General features: G+C 42.7%; 2 protein-coding genes across 6 annotated transcripts in view; one reads left to right on the top strand and one right to left on the bottom strand.

The window, feature by feature from the left end:
• The window catches only part of Pik3r4 (phosphoinositide-3-kinase regulatory subunit 4), a 93336-nt gene extending 76368 nt beyond the window's left edge, over window positions 1–16968 (bottom strand). The window contains exons 1-2 of the mRNA XM_055629508.1: window positions 16508–16968; window positions 15483–15555 (exon numbers count right to left, since the gene is read on the bottom strand). Of these exons, the coding sequence (XP_055485483.1) occupies window positions 15483–15555; window positions 16508–16968 (534 nt within the window). The remainder of the gene's footprint in view (window positions 1–15482; window positions 15556–16507) is intronic.
• Window positions 16969–17073: 105 nt separating this feature from the next.
• Window positions 17074–18586, top strand: part of Atp2c1 (ATPase secretory pathway Ca2+ transporting 1) — a 106556-nt gene continuing 105043 nt past the window's right edge. Inside the window, exons 1-2 of one of the 5 annotated variants that reach the window (XM_055629474.1) lie at window positions 17074–17412; window positions 17606–17788. In XM_055629474.1, the coding sequence (XP_055485449.1) occupies window positions 17783–17788 (6 nt within the window). In that variant the 5' untranslated portion in view covers window positions 17074–17412; window positions 17606–17782. The remainder of the gene's footprint in view (window positions 17413–17605; window positions 17789–18586) is intronic. The other 4 variants (XM_055629477.1, XM_055629475.1, XM_055629476.1 and 1 more) reach the window with 4 other exon arrangements.

Genomic DNA, 18586 nt, shown 5'->3' with positions numbered 1-18586 from the left:
AGATGCTGTCATTCACAGAAAAAGATGGTAAGAGCGATGACACGAGGCTTGGCAGAGAAGAGCCTGTCTTTGAGAATTGGACATCAGTAGTTCCATCAACCTGAATTTCTCCTTCTACAGATCCCTGGCAAGGGGAAGATAAGAGGAGGGGTCAGAAAATATGAGTTGACTAACTTAATGGACAAGGGTTTGAGATGCTCTAGGCTGCTAGAGCCTTACTCTCTCGCGTGAAAACATTTCTTTCTGTATAAGCAATACCCTCGAGAACGCTCCATCAACCAGATAAAGCGTGCCCATTTAAGAGCAACTCTGAGTCTACCTGAGATAAGAAGAGTCCCCTGTGAAGCTGAGGAACACAGCATAATTAAAACTACTTTTTAATTATAGCTTATAATCAAATCTTGTTTGGGAGGCTTGTCTAAAGTTTCTCCACAATGGTTTAAGAGAATGTGCCTGAGTCAAACAGGCTCCACAGTCTTTATTTTATTTTTTTTAAGCAATTTCTGTTCTTCCTCTTCTATTTGCCTTTTAAAAACAATGGTGTTGAGACTTGGACCCAGGGCCTTGCGACCCCTGAGCTAGACCTCTAGCCTCACCAATAGCTTCATTTTCTTCCTTCCTTGTTTATCAGAGAACGTCTCTTCAAAGTTGAGATAGTAAGTATTTGAATTGACCTTGACCTTTAGAAAACTGGGCCTTTATTTTGACTCTTACTCCTGACCTGAGTAACACTCTAAAACTCGAGGGCACTCTAATTCCCCCTCCTAAATAAATCTATGTTGAGGCTCAGCATACCCGATAAGGTTTAGAGGGTTGCTGATATATGCTTGGCCTCCCTAAGTGGAATGACACACATTTCACTCTAGCATGTTCTAAGAAATGTGAGAAGTTTTTAAGCTCCTTAAGGTAAATTGGTTAACTTGAAATTATACCAAAGTTATTCATTTTTAAAAGTTGTGGGGTTCTGTTTGTTTGTTGGTTGGTTGGTTGCTAGTAAGTCATGATGGGGCTGGTGAGATGGCTCAGCTGGTAAAAGCACTTGCTGCCAAGCCTGGTGACCCGAGTTTGATCTCTGAGACTCACAGGATAGAAGAAAGAACCGAGGCTTGTGTACTCACACATATACACATATACACATACTCAGACATACAAAAACGTAAAAAGAAGTCATAAGAGATGGTGATACAGTGGCAGAGCTATTCATTTATCACCACAAAGCTCTGGGCTATGTTTAGCAGGTGTGTGTGTGTGTGTGTGTGTGTGTGTGTGTGTGTGTGTTATGAAATACTAAAACGCTGTTGATAGTGACATCTGAGGGAACTGGAATGTGTCCAGTGTCCTTGTGATTGGTTTGAGAAGAGTAAGATTTAATGATTTGGGTGCAGGAATAAAAGAGTATCTGTGTAGAATTTAAAGTAGAGGCAGAGATTTTAACTCTACCTCGTGTAGGCTTTTTGTAATTCTATGTAGGTTGCATTGGGAGTCAATTGTTGCCCCGTAATATTTTTGACTATTAAATATGTCATTAAAAGTGAAACTATTTAATCATGATAATTACAAAATTCCTCTAACTGATGGGGGGTAAGGTTCCCAATACCCTGATATCCTATAATTAAGGGGGTATGGAGAGATTAATGGCTCCTGAGTCACCATCACCCCGTGTCATGACCTACCATCCTGACAGACCTATCCTGGGAACCCGCCCCACCCATGCATCCTGTAGCCTAGCCAGGCCCTTTGTGGTTCCCCAGTAGGTATCTATGCGGTCTTCGTGTCCTTTTACTCTTATACCTAGATTCCTGTCTTCTCTCTTCCAGAATCTTACCCCAGAGGCCGTAATTACTTCTTGCCTGAGACACAGAATAGACTCCTGGGATTCCACTTGGGACAGACAGTCTTTCAAAGACAGGCCTTCCAGGCCCCTGCTTGTGATCTTTCAGTGGCTCTCATTTGCTTTGGGGAAAAGGATGGGGCTCCCTGTCATGGAAGGCCTTGACTGAGCTGGCTCTGATGGTCTTTCTCATTGTATGTTGATCTTGCTTCCCTCTGTCCCTCCTATGTTCCCTTCTGCTTACCCCATTTCCCTGTTAACTTCCCATCCCACTCTTCCCTCCACTTGTTCCCCCTCTGTCTTCTAGTTAATTTAACAGCTACTCTATCTTCAAAGCTTCATTGTGCGCTGACTCCTGCAGGGCAGCTTTCCCTGCTGGGCAAGTGCCTACACTGCACTATGTTTCCAGCCTAGGCAGGTTCCCCACCTCAGTCCTAGGTCTGATATATGCTCTAAGGAAACCATGCAAGACTTCTTTGTTGTACCGGTCCTGAGCAATTCCATCCATTTGGGGAGCTATTTAATACCAGTAAGTCAGAGACAATTTGCAATGCGCCTATCAGACATGGGGCACTGAATACAGGCTGATGGAAATGAATAAAGGGGGCTAAGGGGTGTCATGAAATCTATCCTAAGACAGAAGTGCTTACAAAAAAAAAATCCTGTTTATTAGGCTCCGCGAGGAAGAGACAGGATATGATTGCTTTGGTCTGTGTTCATGTATATGTTTCATAAGATCCATAGGGCTAATTTGTGGGGAAATCTAGCAATGTACTTTAGAGGCTGCAGAAAACGTTAAGCGTGACTTGTGGATAGAATTGCAGGGAAGGGTTGTGATGTCATAGTTAAGTCAAAGAGGAAGGAATGAACAGCCACTTACAGAATACACAGTTTCCTGTCCCTCTTTGAAGATCATTGTTAACAGTGGTTTCTGCTTATCAAAGAGAATACTGAATGACTTATTTGGCCCACTCTAGCCCTAAGATTCTAGATCAGTGGGCAATGGAAAGATGAAAAGCACAGGATTAGGTTGTTGTTTTGTTTTGTTTTTTTTTTAAATTTCATTTAGCTAGTTGAAAAAAATTCTATAGAATGAGCAACACTACTCTGAGGTCTAAGAGCAAGGAAGACAGAATCAAATGACTTGAGAGATTCTGGTAGTGTGCAAATCCTTCAGCAAGAAAGGAGATGTAACTATGCCTAGCAAAGACCTCCGGGGAAAAGCTTATGTACCGAGGACTAGCTTTCCTGAGCCTAATGGACCATTGAATATTTCTATCCATAGCTTCGTAGCTTTTATAGCCCCCTCCAGTCTAAGGATAAATAACCTCGTGTACTTATGTACTTATGGATGGATAGGAGCTTGAGGAGTTTCAGGTTTTTCTCTGTGACATTTAAACCTTTAAACCCCTCCCCGCAGTGTAAAGCCTCTGATTCATTTTACTCTTTCTTCCTGAATGTAACACTGCCAGCTTTCTGTTTTTCAATGGGAACTTCTAAAGATCACGCTCTGTCCTTAGTGGTTCATATCATCACAGCTGTGCAGATCTACTGAGGAGACACCTGGACCCTGGGCTGACTTCTAAGCTGTTGCTAATCCTGTCATTTGCTTGTGAATTTTCCCATTTACTGTACTCAGCTGCCTTGGAAATGCAGAATAAACGGGTGACCGCCTGGACTGTTTTTATGTCTCTGAGATATAGGAACGCAACTGCAAGCCCTCGTACATTCATTCGGCCCCTAAATTGTGTGTTCATCAGATTCTGTGATGAAACACCAGAGGAGATTTCAGTCCATAGTTAAGTTTTCTCATTTTGGTGGCCAGTGGCAAGTCAGGAGACCATGGCAGGAACTTTAGGGAAAGGAAACTACCCACTTTTTTTGTGTCTGGGAAAGAAGGGAGAAAGAAGGGTTGTTGTCTGAAATATCCCTTTTGAGGGAATGCCCTCAGAGGCCTTCCTTTCCCTAGATTCTTCATCCTGATGTCCCGCCATCTTTCAATAGCATCAGGGGTTGAGGATCTTTGTTACATGATCATCTGGGAGAATTTCAGGATCCCAAATACAGAGGTTTATTGCCCAACTTCACTCTTTCCACAGCTCACGAACGACACTGCCAATTTCTGTTCAGAGCAGAAGACGACACACTCTCACACAATGTACAGACAGTTCCTTGTCTCGACAGAAAAAGAAACAAAATCCCTACATACGTCGTACTGCTCAAAATCTGCTGTGAAAATGAGCAAATTATTGATTTTTTTTTTTTTTTGCTGGCTCATCTTAAGTTTTTGGATTTTGTTTGTTTGTTTGTTTGTTTGTTTGTTTTAATCAAATGTCTTACCTATGCTAAGCGCTTGGCAAGGTCCTTTGGAGCAGTCCTCAGCTAATCCTTATAACACTGCAAAGTGGGTAGCGTCCCCCTCATTTTGTGACTAAGAGAAATGACATTTAAAGAGGTGAAATAATTGGGTCTATAATTCATAAGTGGTGGCAGGAAGATTGTGGATCCAGCTCTGTTGACACAACCTCTCCACGTGAGACACAGATCCAACACGCCACCGCCCCCACCCCAATTGTCCCATTTCTTCCCTTTCCTTTCACTTTATCCTGGCAGTTACATTTTCTTAAACGTACTAAGGGGAACAGAACCGAAGAGGTAGCTCCGCGGTTGGAAGTGCTAGCTGCTCTTCTAGAGGACCCAGGCGCAATTCCCGGCACATACATGTAACTCGTGTGTGGTATACAGGTATACATGTGGGCAAACCACCAATTCATATAAAAGAAATAAAAATTTTACAAAGGTAATGGTTAGATATAGGTAAGTTGTGTTGGGAAGATGTGTCTTTTTAAAATCAAGATACTTATATTTATTATGGGTATTTATGATGTATATATTTCAGGATTATGGAGGCTTAGAATTCCCATGTGCTTTCCTTTGCAAGTTGAAGGACCAGAAGAGTTGGTAATTTAATTTGGTCCAGGGAAGAGGGCCTGAGAACTGGGAACACTGAAGACAGGAGATGAGGGTCTCAACACAGAAGGAGCAAACATGCCCTTTCTATGCTTTTAAGTTCCTTTGGGAGCTGCACACACTGAGCTACTGATTCAAATGCTTATCTCTTTTCACCCTCGCCAATAGAAATAATGTCTTTCCAGCTGCAATCCAGCCAGCCATCATTAACCCAATGAAAATGCCACATTAAATTAAACATCAGAAGCCATAAGTATCAATGATGATACAAAATTAATATTTAAAATAAATCATAACAATTACAAAGTTGAATGACAAATATCACAAACATAACAAAATGTAGAGGATATATATATATATATATATATATATATATATATATATATATTTTTTTTTTTTACTAATTAACTGAGATATCCTAAAATGACCCCCTTTTGGGGGTCTGGGATCTTTAATGACCCCCTCATGTGAGAGAACAAGAATGCAGACACTCCCTGGTCATGGTTAATTTGTATTTGTCTATAAATTAAGTCTAGAGAGGACAGCAGACTAGCTGCTGGTTCTGTCTCTCCTGCACAGATAGCAACGTTGCTGGTTGTCATTTCTCCACCAGGGCAGTTAGCAACAATGTAACCATACCTATGCCGCCTACCAACCTCGTTTATATCTGCCACTAAACCTAAAACAATCTAAATGCTTTCCCCGCCTCAGGCTCCCTTGAGTTTAGATCCAGAATATACCTGTGGTCACTTACATGGCACAGGATAGAGAAGAGTCAGAAAAAACAGTGCTCCAACATCAACTGCAATTCAAATAACCTGCAAAGTTTTACCGAGACGCAAGACTGTGAGAACATTCTAGAGTTTATTCTTGAAGTGGATTTTGCGAATGAGGTTCTCTAAAGCCTAACTTCTGTTGGCTTCCAAGAAAACCTGCCCTGGATGGGGGAACATAATTTAAAAATGGCATTACACTTTAATACACAAGAGTCTACATCATAGGTACGTCAAAAAGATGGCCTACAAGGTCTATCCTGAGCAGCAGTGTCCAACCTCACTGAGTGAAGGGAGTCATTCTTTTTCTTTTCGTTTTCCGGGGAGTTTTGTAAATAGAATGATGTAAATTGGGGATGTTGTAGTGCTGGAAAGTCTCAGGGTTCTCGTCTCTCTGTCCTCACTTATCTTTGCAAGGGAATTTTTTATTTGCTAAGGGATTGTTTGCAAATACAAATAGGTCTCAAACGCCTATATTAGCTTAATTAATATTAAACACATCGTTTACTATTCTTCTAACCAAGCAAGTTAACACGTGGAGGGTAAGAGTATGTTATTGCTGTTAAAGACCACATAGTAGAAAAATTATAACCACACTAAAGGAAGTCTTTAAAAATTCATTAAGAAGTAATCAAGCTTTTGCAAACCCATCTGGTATTTGCAGTTATAACATAGTTACTGTAACTTGCTTGATATCCTATAAAGAGTCACCTTTGTGTTTGCTTTTCTTGCTGTGTTCATTGCTCATGCCTTCGGAGGCCCAGCCTTTCCCTGGGTCCTCTTTGAAGCAGAAGCTCTTGAATTTTTCTCCCTTTTTTTTTTTTTTTTGCATCCATGGATAACTGTTTTGAAATGTAAGCCATGCTTCTGACTGCATCTGTGCTGTTATCTGTGTTACAATATTTATCACTCAACTAGGCCACAGTTTATCAATAAAAACAACTCAGAAAACAAGGCAAATTACAGAAACACATTAGCTTTATGTAGCAAATTTACATGTTTACAACTAATTTTGAATTCCCCCTTCTCCCTATGAGTGTGTGTCTCTGTGTGTGTGTAGGTATGTACATACCAGTTCAGTACATGTGCCAGCAGAAGCCAGATGAATCAGATGCCTTGGAACTGAAGTTACATGTGGCTTTAAGACACCTGATATGGGTCCTGAACACTGAACCTGGGTCTTCTGCAAAGCAGTATATTGCTCTTTTTAAAATTACATACTAGATCCCCCTGTCCCACCCAGAGCTAAAGTTAGAGGCCACGTGATGTGGGTGCTGGCTATCAAGCCCAGGCCCTCTGGAACAGTAGCATGTTCTCTTAACTACAGAACCTTCTCTTGAGCACAGGAGAAAATTTAAAACATTTGTAGAGGAGGCTGGAGAGATGACTCGGTGGTTAAGAACTCTGGCTACTCTTCCAGAAGACCTGGGTTCAATTTTCAGTGCTGTTATGGTAGCTCACAGCCATCTGGAATTCTAGTTCCAGGGGCTCTAATACTCTCTTCTGGCCTCCCAGGGCACCAGGAAAACAAGTGGTACACAGACACACATGCAGACAAAAAATAACAACAACAACAAAAAAACTTGCATATACATAAAATAAAATTTTCTTAAAAAACACTGAATAGTGTGAAATCTTACCTCTTGCTCTGTCTCCAACACAAATCTACACAAAATGTCTTAAAAAATGTTATAGCCTCTTAATTGTTACATGACTAAAACCTTTCTTATTTTAAAAATGAAACTATTTTCATGGGGGAGGATCCAGTTTCAAGAGAATGGCATTTTCTATTTGCTTTGTTTAAAAAAAAAAGTCTCTCTCTTTCATCTTACTGGTCTGGTCTGGCTAAAAAGCCTGATAACCGCTGGTCAAGGAGACATTGTTCCAAAGGTCCAGCCTAGAATCAGGAAACAAAGGCTGGCTTCATAGCTGGCATTACAACCATGGCACCGCTCTCTATCTTTTGTCTTTATTGCCCAAAGCGTGTCTGGTGTGATGTGCAGAGGTGGTTACAGGGTGAGAAGTGTGATCCCTTTATGATCAATGTGTGCTTTCCTCTCATGTTTTAGATAACTGGGTTTAGGCCAATAGGCATCTACTTGAAAGAGTTTCGAGTCTCACATGATTTAAGGGTGACAGAGAAGGTTTTAAATACTGATGTGCATCTCACTGTGTTCTTTAGAATTAAAGACTACTTACCATGATCAAAACGGTCTTTAGATGAATGCTTTATGCTTCTTGCAAATTTGTGCTCAAACCTAGGCAGGCATTGGACTCACCCGGGGGACTAATTAAAACACAGACTACTGGACCTCACCCTCAGAGTTACTAATTCAGTAGCGCTGGATGAAGCCCAAGAATTTGCCTTTCTAACAAGTTCCCTCATGGCAAGGACCCCATTTTGAGAACTATGGATGGAGGCTAGCTGATGCTGCGTGTTTTTTTTAGAATCAGAGCTGATAGGGGTTGCCGTATCTTTCTCAAGAACAGCCTGGGTGCCACTTAGAAAGATGCAGTATCATTGGTAACGCCAGGGGAACAGTAATGAGGACTTGCAGCTTGGAAAGTTCTTAATTGACCATTTTCAACTACAGCAGCCCCATGCCAAGCATTACATAATACTTACTAATGCAAGAAATGATGAGGCAGTTTCTTTGCTCTAAGACTCTAACATACATATTCATATCTATCTACTTCTTTCTTTTATAGATGTTTACTGATTAAACTGAAGGGCAAGTGGGAATTTTAGTTGTGGATTTAAATTATGGGGCTTCAAAAGGGTAGAATAGTTGACCTGCCCTCTGTATGATCTAAACTAAAGTCGCCATGATCTTAATACTAAAAAAATAAATTTTCCTTGCCCCTACTCTTGCTTCATACACAAAAAGGATGTTAAAGACCCAGAAAAATTTAGCTGGAAAGATGAAATCAGTATTCCTGATACTGTCGAGTGGCTTTTAGATCCTAGACATATGGTTAATATGTATTCTGTTGATTTTTTCAATAGAGCATGTTAATGAACATGTCTCAATTACCTACTGAATAATCTCTCTAAAATACTTGCCTCTGCTTATTTATTCATTAAGATTACACTCTCATTTTAGCGGCCCTTTCCAGTTCTGAGAAGAGAAACCCAAGAGATTTCTGAAAAGCTTCTGCTTGGAGCATGAATTCCCCAGGAATGATATTTGAAGGTTAAATAAAAACAAACAAGTAGATTGTAGACAATAACCGAGAGCAGCCAAGAAAGACAATGACTATATAATTAAATAATATAGTCTTGACTGTCATCAAGGGAGCTCTAAGACAAATGTCCTAGATTCTGGAATTAGTCCCTCTCCGAGTTGTGTGAGTTCATCGTGAACGGAGTAAGGCCAGGCGTGAGTAAAGCAAGATAGGGAGCTGAGGGGACGGTCAGCAAGCTGGGGAGCGCTGTTCACATTCTAGCCGGGCACCATGGAGATATGCAGGCAATCAAAGATGGCTTTTACACCGGGCAGGAGGAAATCCTTCTGCAAGGAGTGTCCCCTGTGTGAGTCACAGCTTTGTGAGCTCTAAGAAGCAAGTGAGCTGTTTGCCTCACAGGTGTGTGACGACCGAGACAGATTACCTCATAGGACTGCTTTGTCTCTATCGAAAAGCACTAAACAAATGTCTGGTTTGGGTTGCTCACTGAAAATTGTTTTTCTTATCTGGGTGTGGTGTTGTACCCTTTTAATCCCAGCACTCAAGGAATCAGAGGCAGTAGGTCGCTGTGAGTTTGAGGCCAACCTGGTCTACAAAGCAAGTCCAGGACAGTCAGAGCCACACAGAGAAACCAAAATAAATAAATAAATAAATAAACATTTTTTTTTTCCTAAAATTAAGTGCTTTAATCAAGTGTTCAGTCTTGGCATTTCCCCCTTCCTAGCACATTTGTATTTTTCCATGGTATAAATGAGTCAATTTGGTTGTGTAGTTCAGTGGTAGAGTATCTAGTTTGTATGTCAATCCCAAGAACTCTCTCCAGTTAAACAAAAGAGCCAGGTTTGATTATTTAACCTAGGGAACAATGAACAATGTTTGTAAGGCATTCTAAAATCCCTAAAAATTTTCTAAAAATGGCTATAGGTTCTCACTTGCTCTAAGTTAGATAATAAAGACATGTATGAATCCTACACAATTAACTATCTTTTAAGTTTGTTGGAAAGTAAATCATCTAAGGCAATAAGAAGCACACTGAACTTCAGTTTTCATCCCTGATGTAGAATCTGCTGCTATAGTCACTAGTCAAGAAAAAGAGAAGAAAAAACCCCAACAGCCTGGCCTAAGGGTTCAGTGTAGTGAAAGTCTTGCTTAGCATGTAAGAAGCCCTGAGTTTGAGGCCCAGCTTAGAACAATAACAACAACAAAAGGTGCCAGGGCACACAGCTATGTAAAAAGCCAAAATGTCTAAACGTCACTTTATTTTTTTTTCAAGAATGAGGTGCAGTTGTCTGATTTTTCAAACATCTCTTTTTTGAATTAAAAAAAAAAAAAAAACTTCATCCATAGAACCACTGAAGCGAAGAGCCAAGTTTTGTTTCACTTGCTGATATGGGCCTTGAAAAGAAACATACCCTTAGTTCAGTCGTGTGCCTTATGTCTTCTTCTGTGCCCTCCCATCAGTGCTGCCTTACACGTTTTAAATGACTGGCGTGACACTTTGTCCTTTGATCATCTCACATGCCATACTGCATTAAACTCTTTACACTGTTATAGGAATAACCAGCTAAATTTTAACCTTTTATCTAATTTTTTTTTCCCCTCAGTCTACCAATCTGGATGCTTCTAGTTACAAGCAGCAGAAAATGTAACCTATTATCTCATATAACAGGAAGCCCAGGGCAGATCAGGCTCCAGGTTGGTGGCCTTCTTCCCTTCACTTTTTTTGCACCCTTGCTGTTCATTTGTCACTAGAGATGTGTTTGGTGTGTGTGTGTGGGGGGGAGGTGGGGGTGGGGTGCGCCAAGATGGTTGTAACCCTCTCAAGCATTCAGCATCCTTAGGCATCTTGTTCAATCACAGATTGTTGAATCTAGCCTGAGACTTTCTGGCTCGGTTGGTCCTAGTAAGATCTGAGAAGGAGTAGTTCCGCCAAGCGCACAGGTGGTGCTGCTGCTGGTGGTGGTAGTGGCACTGAGAGATGGGGGAAGAGTGTGGGTATTTGAGAGTCATTCATAGTGTTTGTGCAATACCGACTTCAACACTTGTCCTACAACACTGAGATCTCTCTTCTCCCCACCCGTCAAAGGGCCTGATGTCACTTCTAGTTTGTGAGAACACTTCCATTTATGCTACTGGTATTCCCAGTAGTTGATGTACCAGTTTCTTTGAAAAGTTCTGGCTCTTTGAAATAGGAACCAGTCAAGTCCCAAATCTTCAGCTTGTTCTCAAATTATAGACATAGCTCCAGTACCCTGCCACCTTCAATCCCCATTTCACCCTAATAGAGAATATTCGGCAACATCAAATTATTTTTAGCATCTTCTAATACAGGGTATAGGTATTCAGGAACTGCCTCTTATAACCAAAAACAAAAAGTAAAGTTACCTAAAGGCATATCATAAGGGCTTTTGGTTTTCCATATAATCTTTATTTGTAGCAAAGAACTTTCTAGCCTAAAGATTTTAACAATTTGCTTGTGTTGCACAAAATCTTCCCTGCTGATTTCGGATTTGTGTTTCTCCCAAGTCATATTGCCAAATTGAAATTCCTCCTTTTAAATCAACTATCTTGTAAGCCATCTCTCTGATGCGGAGTCTATATTTTGTGTAGCATGCTCACTTGCTGCAACAGTCTGTTGGCATGACTCTGATTTGGGCTAAGCTTCAGAATTCTCATTAGCCTTGAGCTATTTTCTGTCGTGAGTATATCCCTCTTTACTTTATTATCATAATGGCACCTTCTCTCATTTGTTTGTACCATAGGAAACACAGTAGAGAGAAATGATTTCTTCAGGGGTCATGGAGGGACACAGGACAAGTTCAGGCAAAGATACACACACACACACACACACACACACACACACACACACACACACACTTCTAGTTGGAGTAGAAAACTTTGACATCTAAAATGTGCTGCTTTGAAAATGTGAAGAAATACAAGCTTTCCCAGGCCAGAGTGCAGCAGGATAAAGAGACTGATATTTTTTCCTACATGAAAATGAGAAAGCATTTGAATGGCAAGAAGAGGCCTAGTGATAACTGCAAACACACCCAAACTGTGTGTTTATGGCCTACGAACATAACACCAAAACTCATTTATGATAACCAAGCTACCGGCAAGGCCCACCAGAAAATATTTACTAGCAGCCATTAAAACTTCCTTGGGCACTGGAAGGCCGGCCTGCTGCTTCCTCACCACTGGCTTCCCAGGAATGAAGAGTAGATTCCTTAACCCCTGAGATCCTGGCTGAAAATCGGGCGGGAGATTAAAGCACTCCGGCTTTTGTCAGGCACTGAGACACAAGCCATCAAAACCCAAAGCGCAGGAGAAGCTGAGATTCCCTAAGGGAGTGTGAGCCTGGGCATCCTTGGCTTCCAACTTCAAGTGGTTACTTGGTGGTCAACATCTCATGCAATTTCCTGTTTTGGGCAGTGCTTGATACTGTGTAGGACTGACTCCTGCTTTGATCAAGTAGTCCTAGTTAACCCCTTTGTGGTTTTGAAGACGAATGTTACATTCTGAAAATCCCTTAAATCCTTCACCCAACTTGCTCTATAGCAAAGCTCAGTGGGAAAGTTCAGGTGGGGTCGCCTTTGTCTATTCTACCGTAAATATATACAATGACAACCTTTCAGATTATGCGTTTACTCAACAAATCTCACATATATGTCACATACAGTAATATCTTTTGGGGACAGAGATGAATTATGTAAGTTTGAATATCAGATAGGATCATATTTCCTTTATTCCTTTATTTTGGGGCCAGGGATTGAGCCTGGGCTTGGTGCAGGCTACACTCAGGCTTACCTACCATGAGCTATACCACCAACTCTCAGGATGGTATCTTTTTAAATGGATGCATTTACATTTCACAATAAGTCTTACAGAACTTCGGGATACTGTCTATTTGGGCCGATTTGAGAGCAGCTACTCACATCTTGTTTTATTTTTTTCTTTTCTTATCCTCAACTGCACCCTTTGGCATGTTTATCTCCAACATGAGAGATTGGCACTATGTAGTAACAATCCCAAATAACATTCTAGGTTCAGAATCTGTAGAGTGGGGAGACATACTCAGTGCAAACTTTAAAAATAAAGATTAAGAGTATACTTTAAAGTTCCCCAGTGTCTTTTTCTCAGGCTCATCAAATATTTCAGATCTTGGATGCTATTAAATGTGCATGAGCCTATGGAATTCTGTGGGAGATAAAATATTTGCATAGTATTTAGGGATCTGTGTGCAATTAAACTAACCAAACACAGGTGACTTCTATTTAATTCCTTCAACTTTTTAAGTTCTTGCTTTCAACTTTTACTGTAGCACTGTAAAACACGGAAACAAGCAGATGCATAGTGGTCATGGCAGGCAGCTGTTAGACACTGATTTCATATGACATTCTTCGTGGTGACCCCATTTCCTCATACTTGACACTTCACATGCCCTTCATTGTATAAGGAAGATTCTGTTGTATAGTTGGAGTAGGTTAATTTACAATAAAAGGTTGTATCTTTCTATATTTTAGAAAAATGTTCAATGTTTAGAGCCTGTGAAGACAGCTCTGCCAGTCATAGGCTTGTGTTGAAAACAAGAAAACTTACTGAGTTCCATCTCCAGCTGAGAATAGTGGCATGTGCATATAATTCTGTTTCTGGGGAGGCAGAGACAGGAGGATGACTGTGGCTTACTGGCCAGTCTGTCTAGGCTGACTAGGGAGCCCCGGGCCAATTATAGACCTGCCTCAAAGGAAGTGAAGGATGTTTCTAAAGATGGTACCTAAGGCTGGTTTGTAACACGTGCTAGAGATGGAACACACACACACACACACACACACACACACACATATACAATCATGAGCATACATACATGTCCATAAACATGCTCAGTAATATTTTTAGACCAGTTGTATAGATAACGAACTTCAGGGCATACCTTTTCTTGCTTACTCTTCCTAGGAAGTAGAACTATTACAATTTCAATGCTTTCATTCAGGTGATGTTAAAAGTTTAAATGAAGATATTAGCTGAGGGAAGATTTTAAAATAACTTTTCTTAAGTTTTAAAATCCAAATTCCTTTATCATCTGGATTTTAAAAAATGACAGATGTCATACTTGAGACTGCATGTCCTTTATTAGGTAAAAAAATAATATATATATATATATATATTTGGACTAGGCTAACTTATAAAAAGTGTTTTGTCTTCATATATTTTAAATGTTCATTTTTTAAAAGATTTATTTACTTATTTTATGTACATGAATGTTCTATCTGCATGGATACCTACATACCAGAAGAAGCCATCAGATCCCAGTATAGATGGTTGTGAGCCACCATGTGGTTGCTGGGAATTGAACTCAGGACCTCCGGAAGAGCAGACAGTGCTCTTAGCCACTGAGCCATCTCTCCAGCCAAATGTTCAATTTTTATTATAATTTAACATTAAAAACAATGTGGCTCATATCCTCTTAGAATAAGGAACAGTAGGAATAAAATTGGAGCATTATGACCATTCTTCCTCACTTGTCCCCAATTGTAAATTTTTCTCCCAAGAAAAGACATCTTAGTTGGGTGCGGTGGCAGATGTCTGTAATCCCAGCACTCAGGCTGGTAGAGACAGGTGGATCTCTGTGAGTTCGAGGCCAACCTGGTCTACAAAGCAAGTCCAGGACAGTGAAGACTACATAGAGAAACCCTGTCTCAAAAAACCAAAACAACAACAAAAGTCACACTTCTCCCTTTCTCACTCATGTGACCACTTTTCTCTCTCATCTCCTTACCCCACTTTCCTTCTTGGTGGCGCTGACCTTTGAAACAAAGTGCCCCACCACTGAGAAACAGCCTTAGCTCGTGGGACCACTTTCTGCCTGAGGTGCACTTAATTTTGTAGGTTAGAGATTCAAAACAAAAGGAGTGAAACCCAAGTTTTCGGAGGCTGATTTCTAAGAAAAGTCTAGGGTGTGTTGCAAGGAAACTTGCTACATTTTCTTTCATGGCCACCAGTCTCGTTACAGCTACTCTTCATGTCACAAGCTTATACCTTGGCAGCGCTTTGCCGGCTTTTTCAGTCCCTTCCAACAGTTTTAGACATAAAGGGAAAAGGGAGTACTTATTCCATGCTTGTATTGTCTGTTTGCAGTTGACTGCATTTCAGTCCCTTTGTCACAGGCTGAGGTGGGGTTGGCTATACCACACCTCATAGGACGGCCCAGCATGCTCTGAGGAGGAAGTGAGAGAAGAGTTTCTGGAGTTTGTGACCCTCCACTTTGGCTTTAATAGTTTTAATTAAAGCTTTCGTATGTAAATTATATGTATAATAAGTGCTAACTTTCAATAACAGGAGGTAGAAGTTACTGATGTTGGGTAGGGTGGGAGTAGTGATTTGGTACAGAATAGAAACAAACACACACCCCAAGCAACACACATAGTTTCAGCTAATTAGTCCAACCAATACAGATGGACTAATTTGGTTTCCTATTTCTGTCCTAAGAAGGAAAAGGGTTTATTTGGCTTCCATGTCCCAATCCAGTCCATCAGTGAGGAAAGCCAGGGCAGAAACCGAAGCACAGCCAGGGGAGGAACACTGCTTGCTGGCTTGCCTCTCATACCTCACCCAGCTTGCCATTTTCTATAACCCAGGACCATCTGCCCATCGGTAGCCCTGCCCATAGTGATCCAGGCACTCCCACATCAATCACTTCAGAAAATGCCCCACAGACTTGCCTGTAGGCCAACCTGAGGGGAACGCTTTCTCAGCTGAGCATCCATCTTACCAGATGACAACAGCTGTGTCAAGCTGACAAAAAAAAAAAAAAGCACAACAATGACATTACTTTTTCCATAAGTCTATATATGAATTCTAAGTGTTTATATCATGCAATATACTTTATAAACATTGTGTTTTAAAGTATGCCTGTAGCATTAATGTTCTTTAAGTACTAATGACTGTTACAAGCTGATTGTAAAACTGAGCATGAGACAGCAAATTTATTATAGAAGCCACAGGCTTATGTCACTGCGCATACAAACAGCATCAGGCATACACACCAATGTTGGAGGTAAGAGTTATTACAGATTTTTAGACTAGCCTAGCCTCACAATTGTGGCCATCCTTCTCTGATTCTGTCTCTTAAGAGTGGTATGAACTACCACGCCTGGCAAAAGCTTATTTGTCAAAGTAAGTGTGTGTGTCAACCTCGAAGCGGTCCAGAATTTTTGATTCTAAATTAGCTCAACAGGCACCTAATACGGGAAGACAGACAACTTGGTCCATTGTGTTGAGCGTGTGGGAAGGCTGTTACAGGGCCCGATCTAATAGAGCACTTTGGAATGGCTATTTAGTCATGGAGGAAAAAATACCTGTAGCAGACAGGGGCTTATTTACTTATTTATTTATTTATTAGCCAAGTGAGGGGGAGGGTAGCTAAAGAATGCTCAAGAACTGGCCACAGGTGTAGTTCTGCCCTCTAGTGGTTCTAGGTGAGAGACTGGTTTAACGGCTCCCTGTGCTCACCAAACTTAGCAACGATTCATCAAAACAACAACAATCCCCCCCCCCCCATTTACTAGGGGCTTGTGTGGGGTGCTAAGTGAAAGGAAAACGATAGCGGCCAAGGTAAACATCGGTTCTTCAGCTACGATGGCAGGGCGACTGACTTCAAGCTGCTATCCCAGCTATTTTGGTTGCATACTCTCAAGGAAAATAAATGGTCAGGGTCCTTCCTCGAGCTGTCTCCCCTGAACCTTACCCTATCATGACACAGGGGGCTTCGGAACACACTCCTGGCCAGGACAGAATTTTGGAAACTGGCTCCATGAGGACTGGTCCTAGAAAGACCCAGAGAAGCAGCCAGAGCAGGTGTTTGCAAGGGAGGGTCCCGACGCGTGGGAGGTCGCTGACAGGTACACCAGCTTCTCCCTGCGTCGTCCCAGGAGATTGTGACGGCCGCGGGACGGGAGAGACTTGCAGAGCTGTGTAGAGAATGCCCAGGCGACTCTGGGACGCGGCCATGACTGTGCCTGCCTCTACATCTCGACTCCCGGGCCGCCTGGTGGGAAAGTGCGCCCGGAGAGGGGAACCGGCGTGCTTCCACCCCTTGCGCCTGGTGGGTGTGTCGAGAGCGGGAAGAAGCCATTCCGAGAGCACGCGAGGAGCCCCGGGCCCGGCGCGCACTCCCACCGATCCCCGGCTGCCCGGGGCTACATCCATAGCGGCCCGCAGGCTCGGCCTCACTGCACTTCCGCTCACCCGCGCAGAGAGCCGAAGTGCGCCTGCGCGCGCGCCTCTCCGCGGCGGAAGTGGTAGCGACAAAGCTCGGTGGGCGGCGGGCCGGGTAGTGCAGGGCGCGCCGGGCGGCGGGCGGCGGGGAGGGGCGGAGCGCAGGAGGCGGAGGCGGGAGCAGAGCTGCTCGGCCGTGCGCGGAGCCGCGCGGAGCCGTCGGGCCGAGCTTGGCGGACCCCGTCGCCGCTCCTCCTATCCCCTCCCCGCCGCCGTCCTGCCGGTCCTCGGGACGCGGCTGGGCTCCGTGTGGCGCCACGCGCGCCCCCCGCAGCCCCGCTAGTGAGTCCTCGCAGCCTGGAGGGAGGGGGACGTCTGGGGTGTCGGAGAGGACTCCGGGTACCCACTCCTGGCCCCGTTTCCAGAAACTTCCAGGTCTGGAGGGATGGAGGCGTCCGGGGGGGGATGTCTGATGCCCGTGGAGCGCCTCTCGGGCGCCGCCCGGCTGGTGTGAGGCGCTGGCGCTGCGGGCGACGCTGGGGGTGGGCTAGGGAGGTGGCGGCTGGGCAGGGGTCGCCCTGCTCCTCTTCCCTCTGGTCAGCTCCGCTTCCTCTGGTTTCTCTTGCAGATGCTGCTGCTAGGGGTGGTGGGAGCAGCCGTGGGACGCGTGGCCGGGAGCGGGGGTGACAGCCTGGGATTCCGGGGTCTTCTCTTCCTTGCCCTCCTCTCCTCTCTATTCCCAGTGTGGCCGTGGCTGACACTAAAGACTTTGTAGCCATCAACCCGAGTGCAGTTTCGATGGAAAATGAAGGTAAAGGCCCCTGGTAGATGGGTTTGCAACACAGAGTTGAGGGTGTGGTGGTTTGCTTTTTAAGTTGTCTGTCTTTTCCCACCTTTTAATTTTTTAATTTAATTGATTTTTTTTTCTTTGCATGTGAAATGTCTGAGGATTTGCTTCCCTGAGGGCATCTAGTATTTATTTTGGTAACATGGGCATTGCGGGGATTAAGGTTCTGCGGGTGACAGCTGGAGTCTGCTTTCCTGGGAAATTGTTATTTTCTATAGCATAGGTAATGGGACGGAAGTTTTCATTTGAGATAGCATCTGTGCACGTCCTTATAGCTCTTTGAAAGGAGTCAGCGGATGGGAAATGGAAATGGGAGGAGATGACTATGGATCATATCTCTGTATATTTGCATATCGAGCTTTGTTAGTGTGTGTGACTGAATTATAAAGATTTTAAAATAAATTCTACCTTTGGGAAAAAAAAAAAAAGCTTTATTTCAACTCACAAATTAAAAAAGAACCCAACCCATGAATTCAATGAAATTTTCTGAGAATTTCCCCATTTTAAAGTTCCACCCTATTTCAAAACATCTTCTGGATGTTGACAGCGGAACCTGTTTGTCCCTATTACACATTGTGTTTGGACGCGTTCTGTTGTCACGTTACTCGACTTTGGCCTCATTAAAATAATGCTTTTTATTTATAGCACTTGGGTTTTAAAATTGTTGAATAACTGAATAAATGATTTTTCTTCCCTCTTTAACCAACCATGTTTATTGTTTGTACTGACTTCTGGCTTGTGTGTGATCATCTTTCTTTCTTT

The sequence above is a fragment of the Psammomys obesus genome, unplaced genomic scaffold, assembly GCF_907164565.1.
Source record: "Psammomys obesus unplaced genomic scaffold, mPsaObe1.curated_primary_1811, whole genome shotgun sequence".
NCBI lineage: Eukaryota > Metazoa > Chordata > Mammalia > Rodentia > Muridae > Psammomys > Psammomys obesus.
The sequence above is the reverse complement of the archived record's forward strand: the minus strand, read 5'-3'. Positions and strand labels throughout refer to the sequence as shown.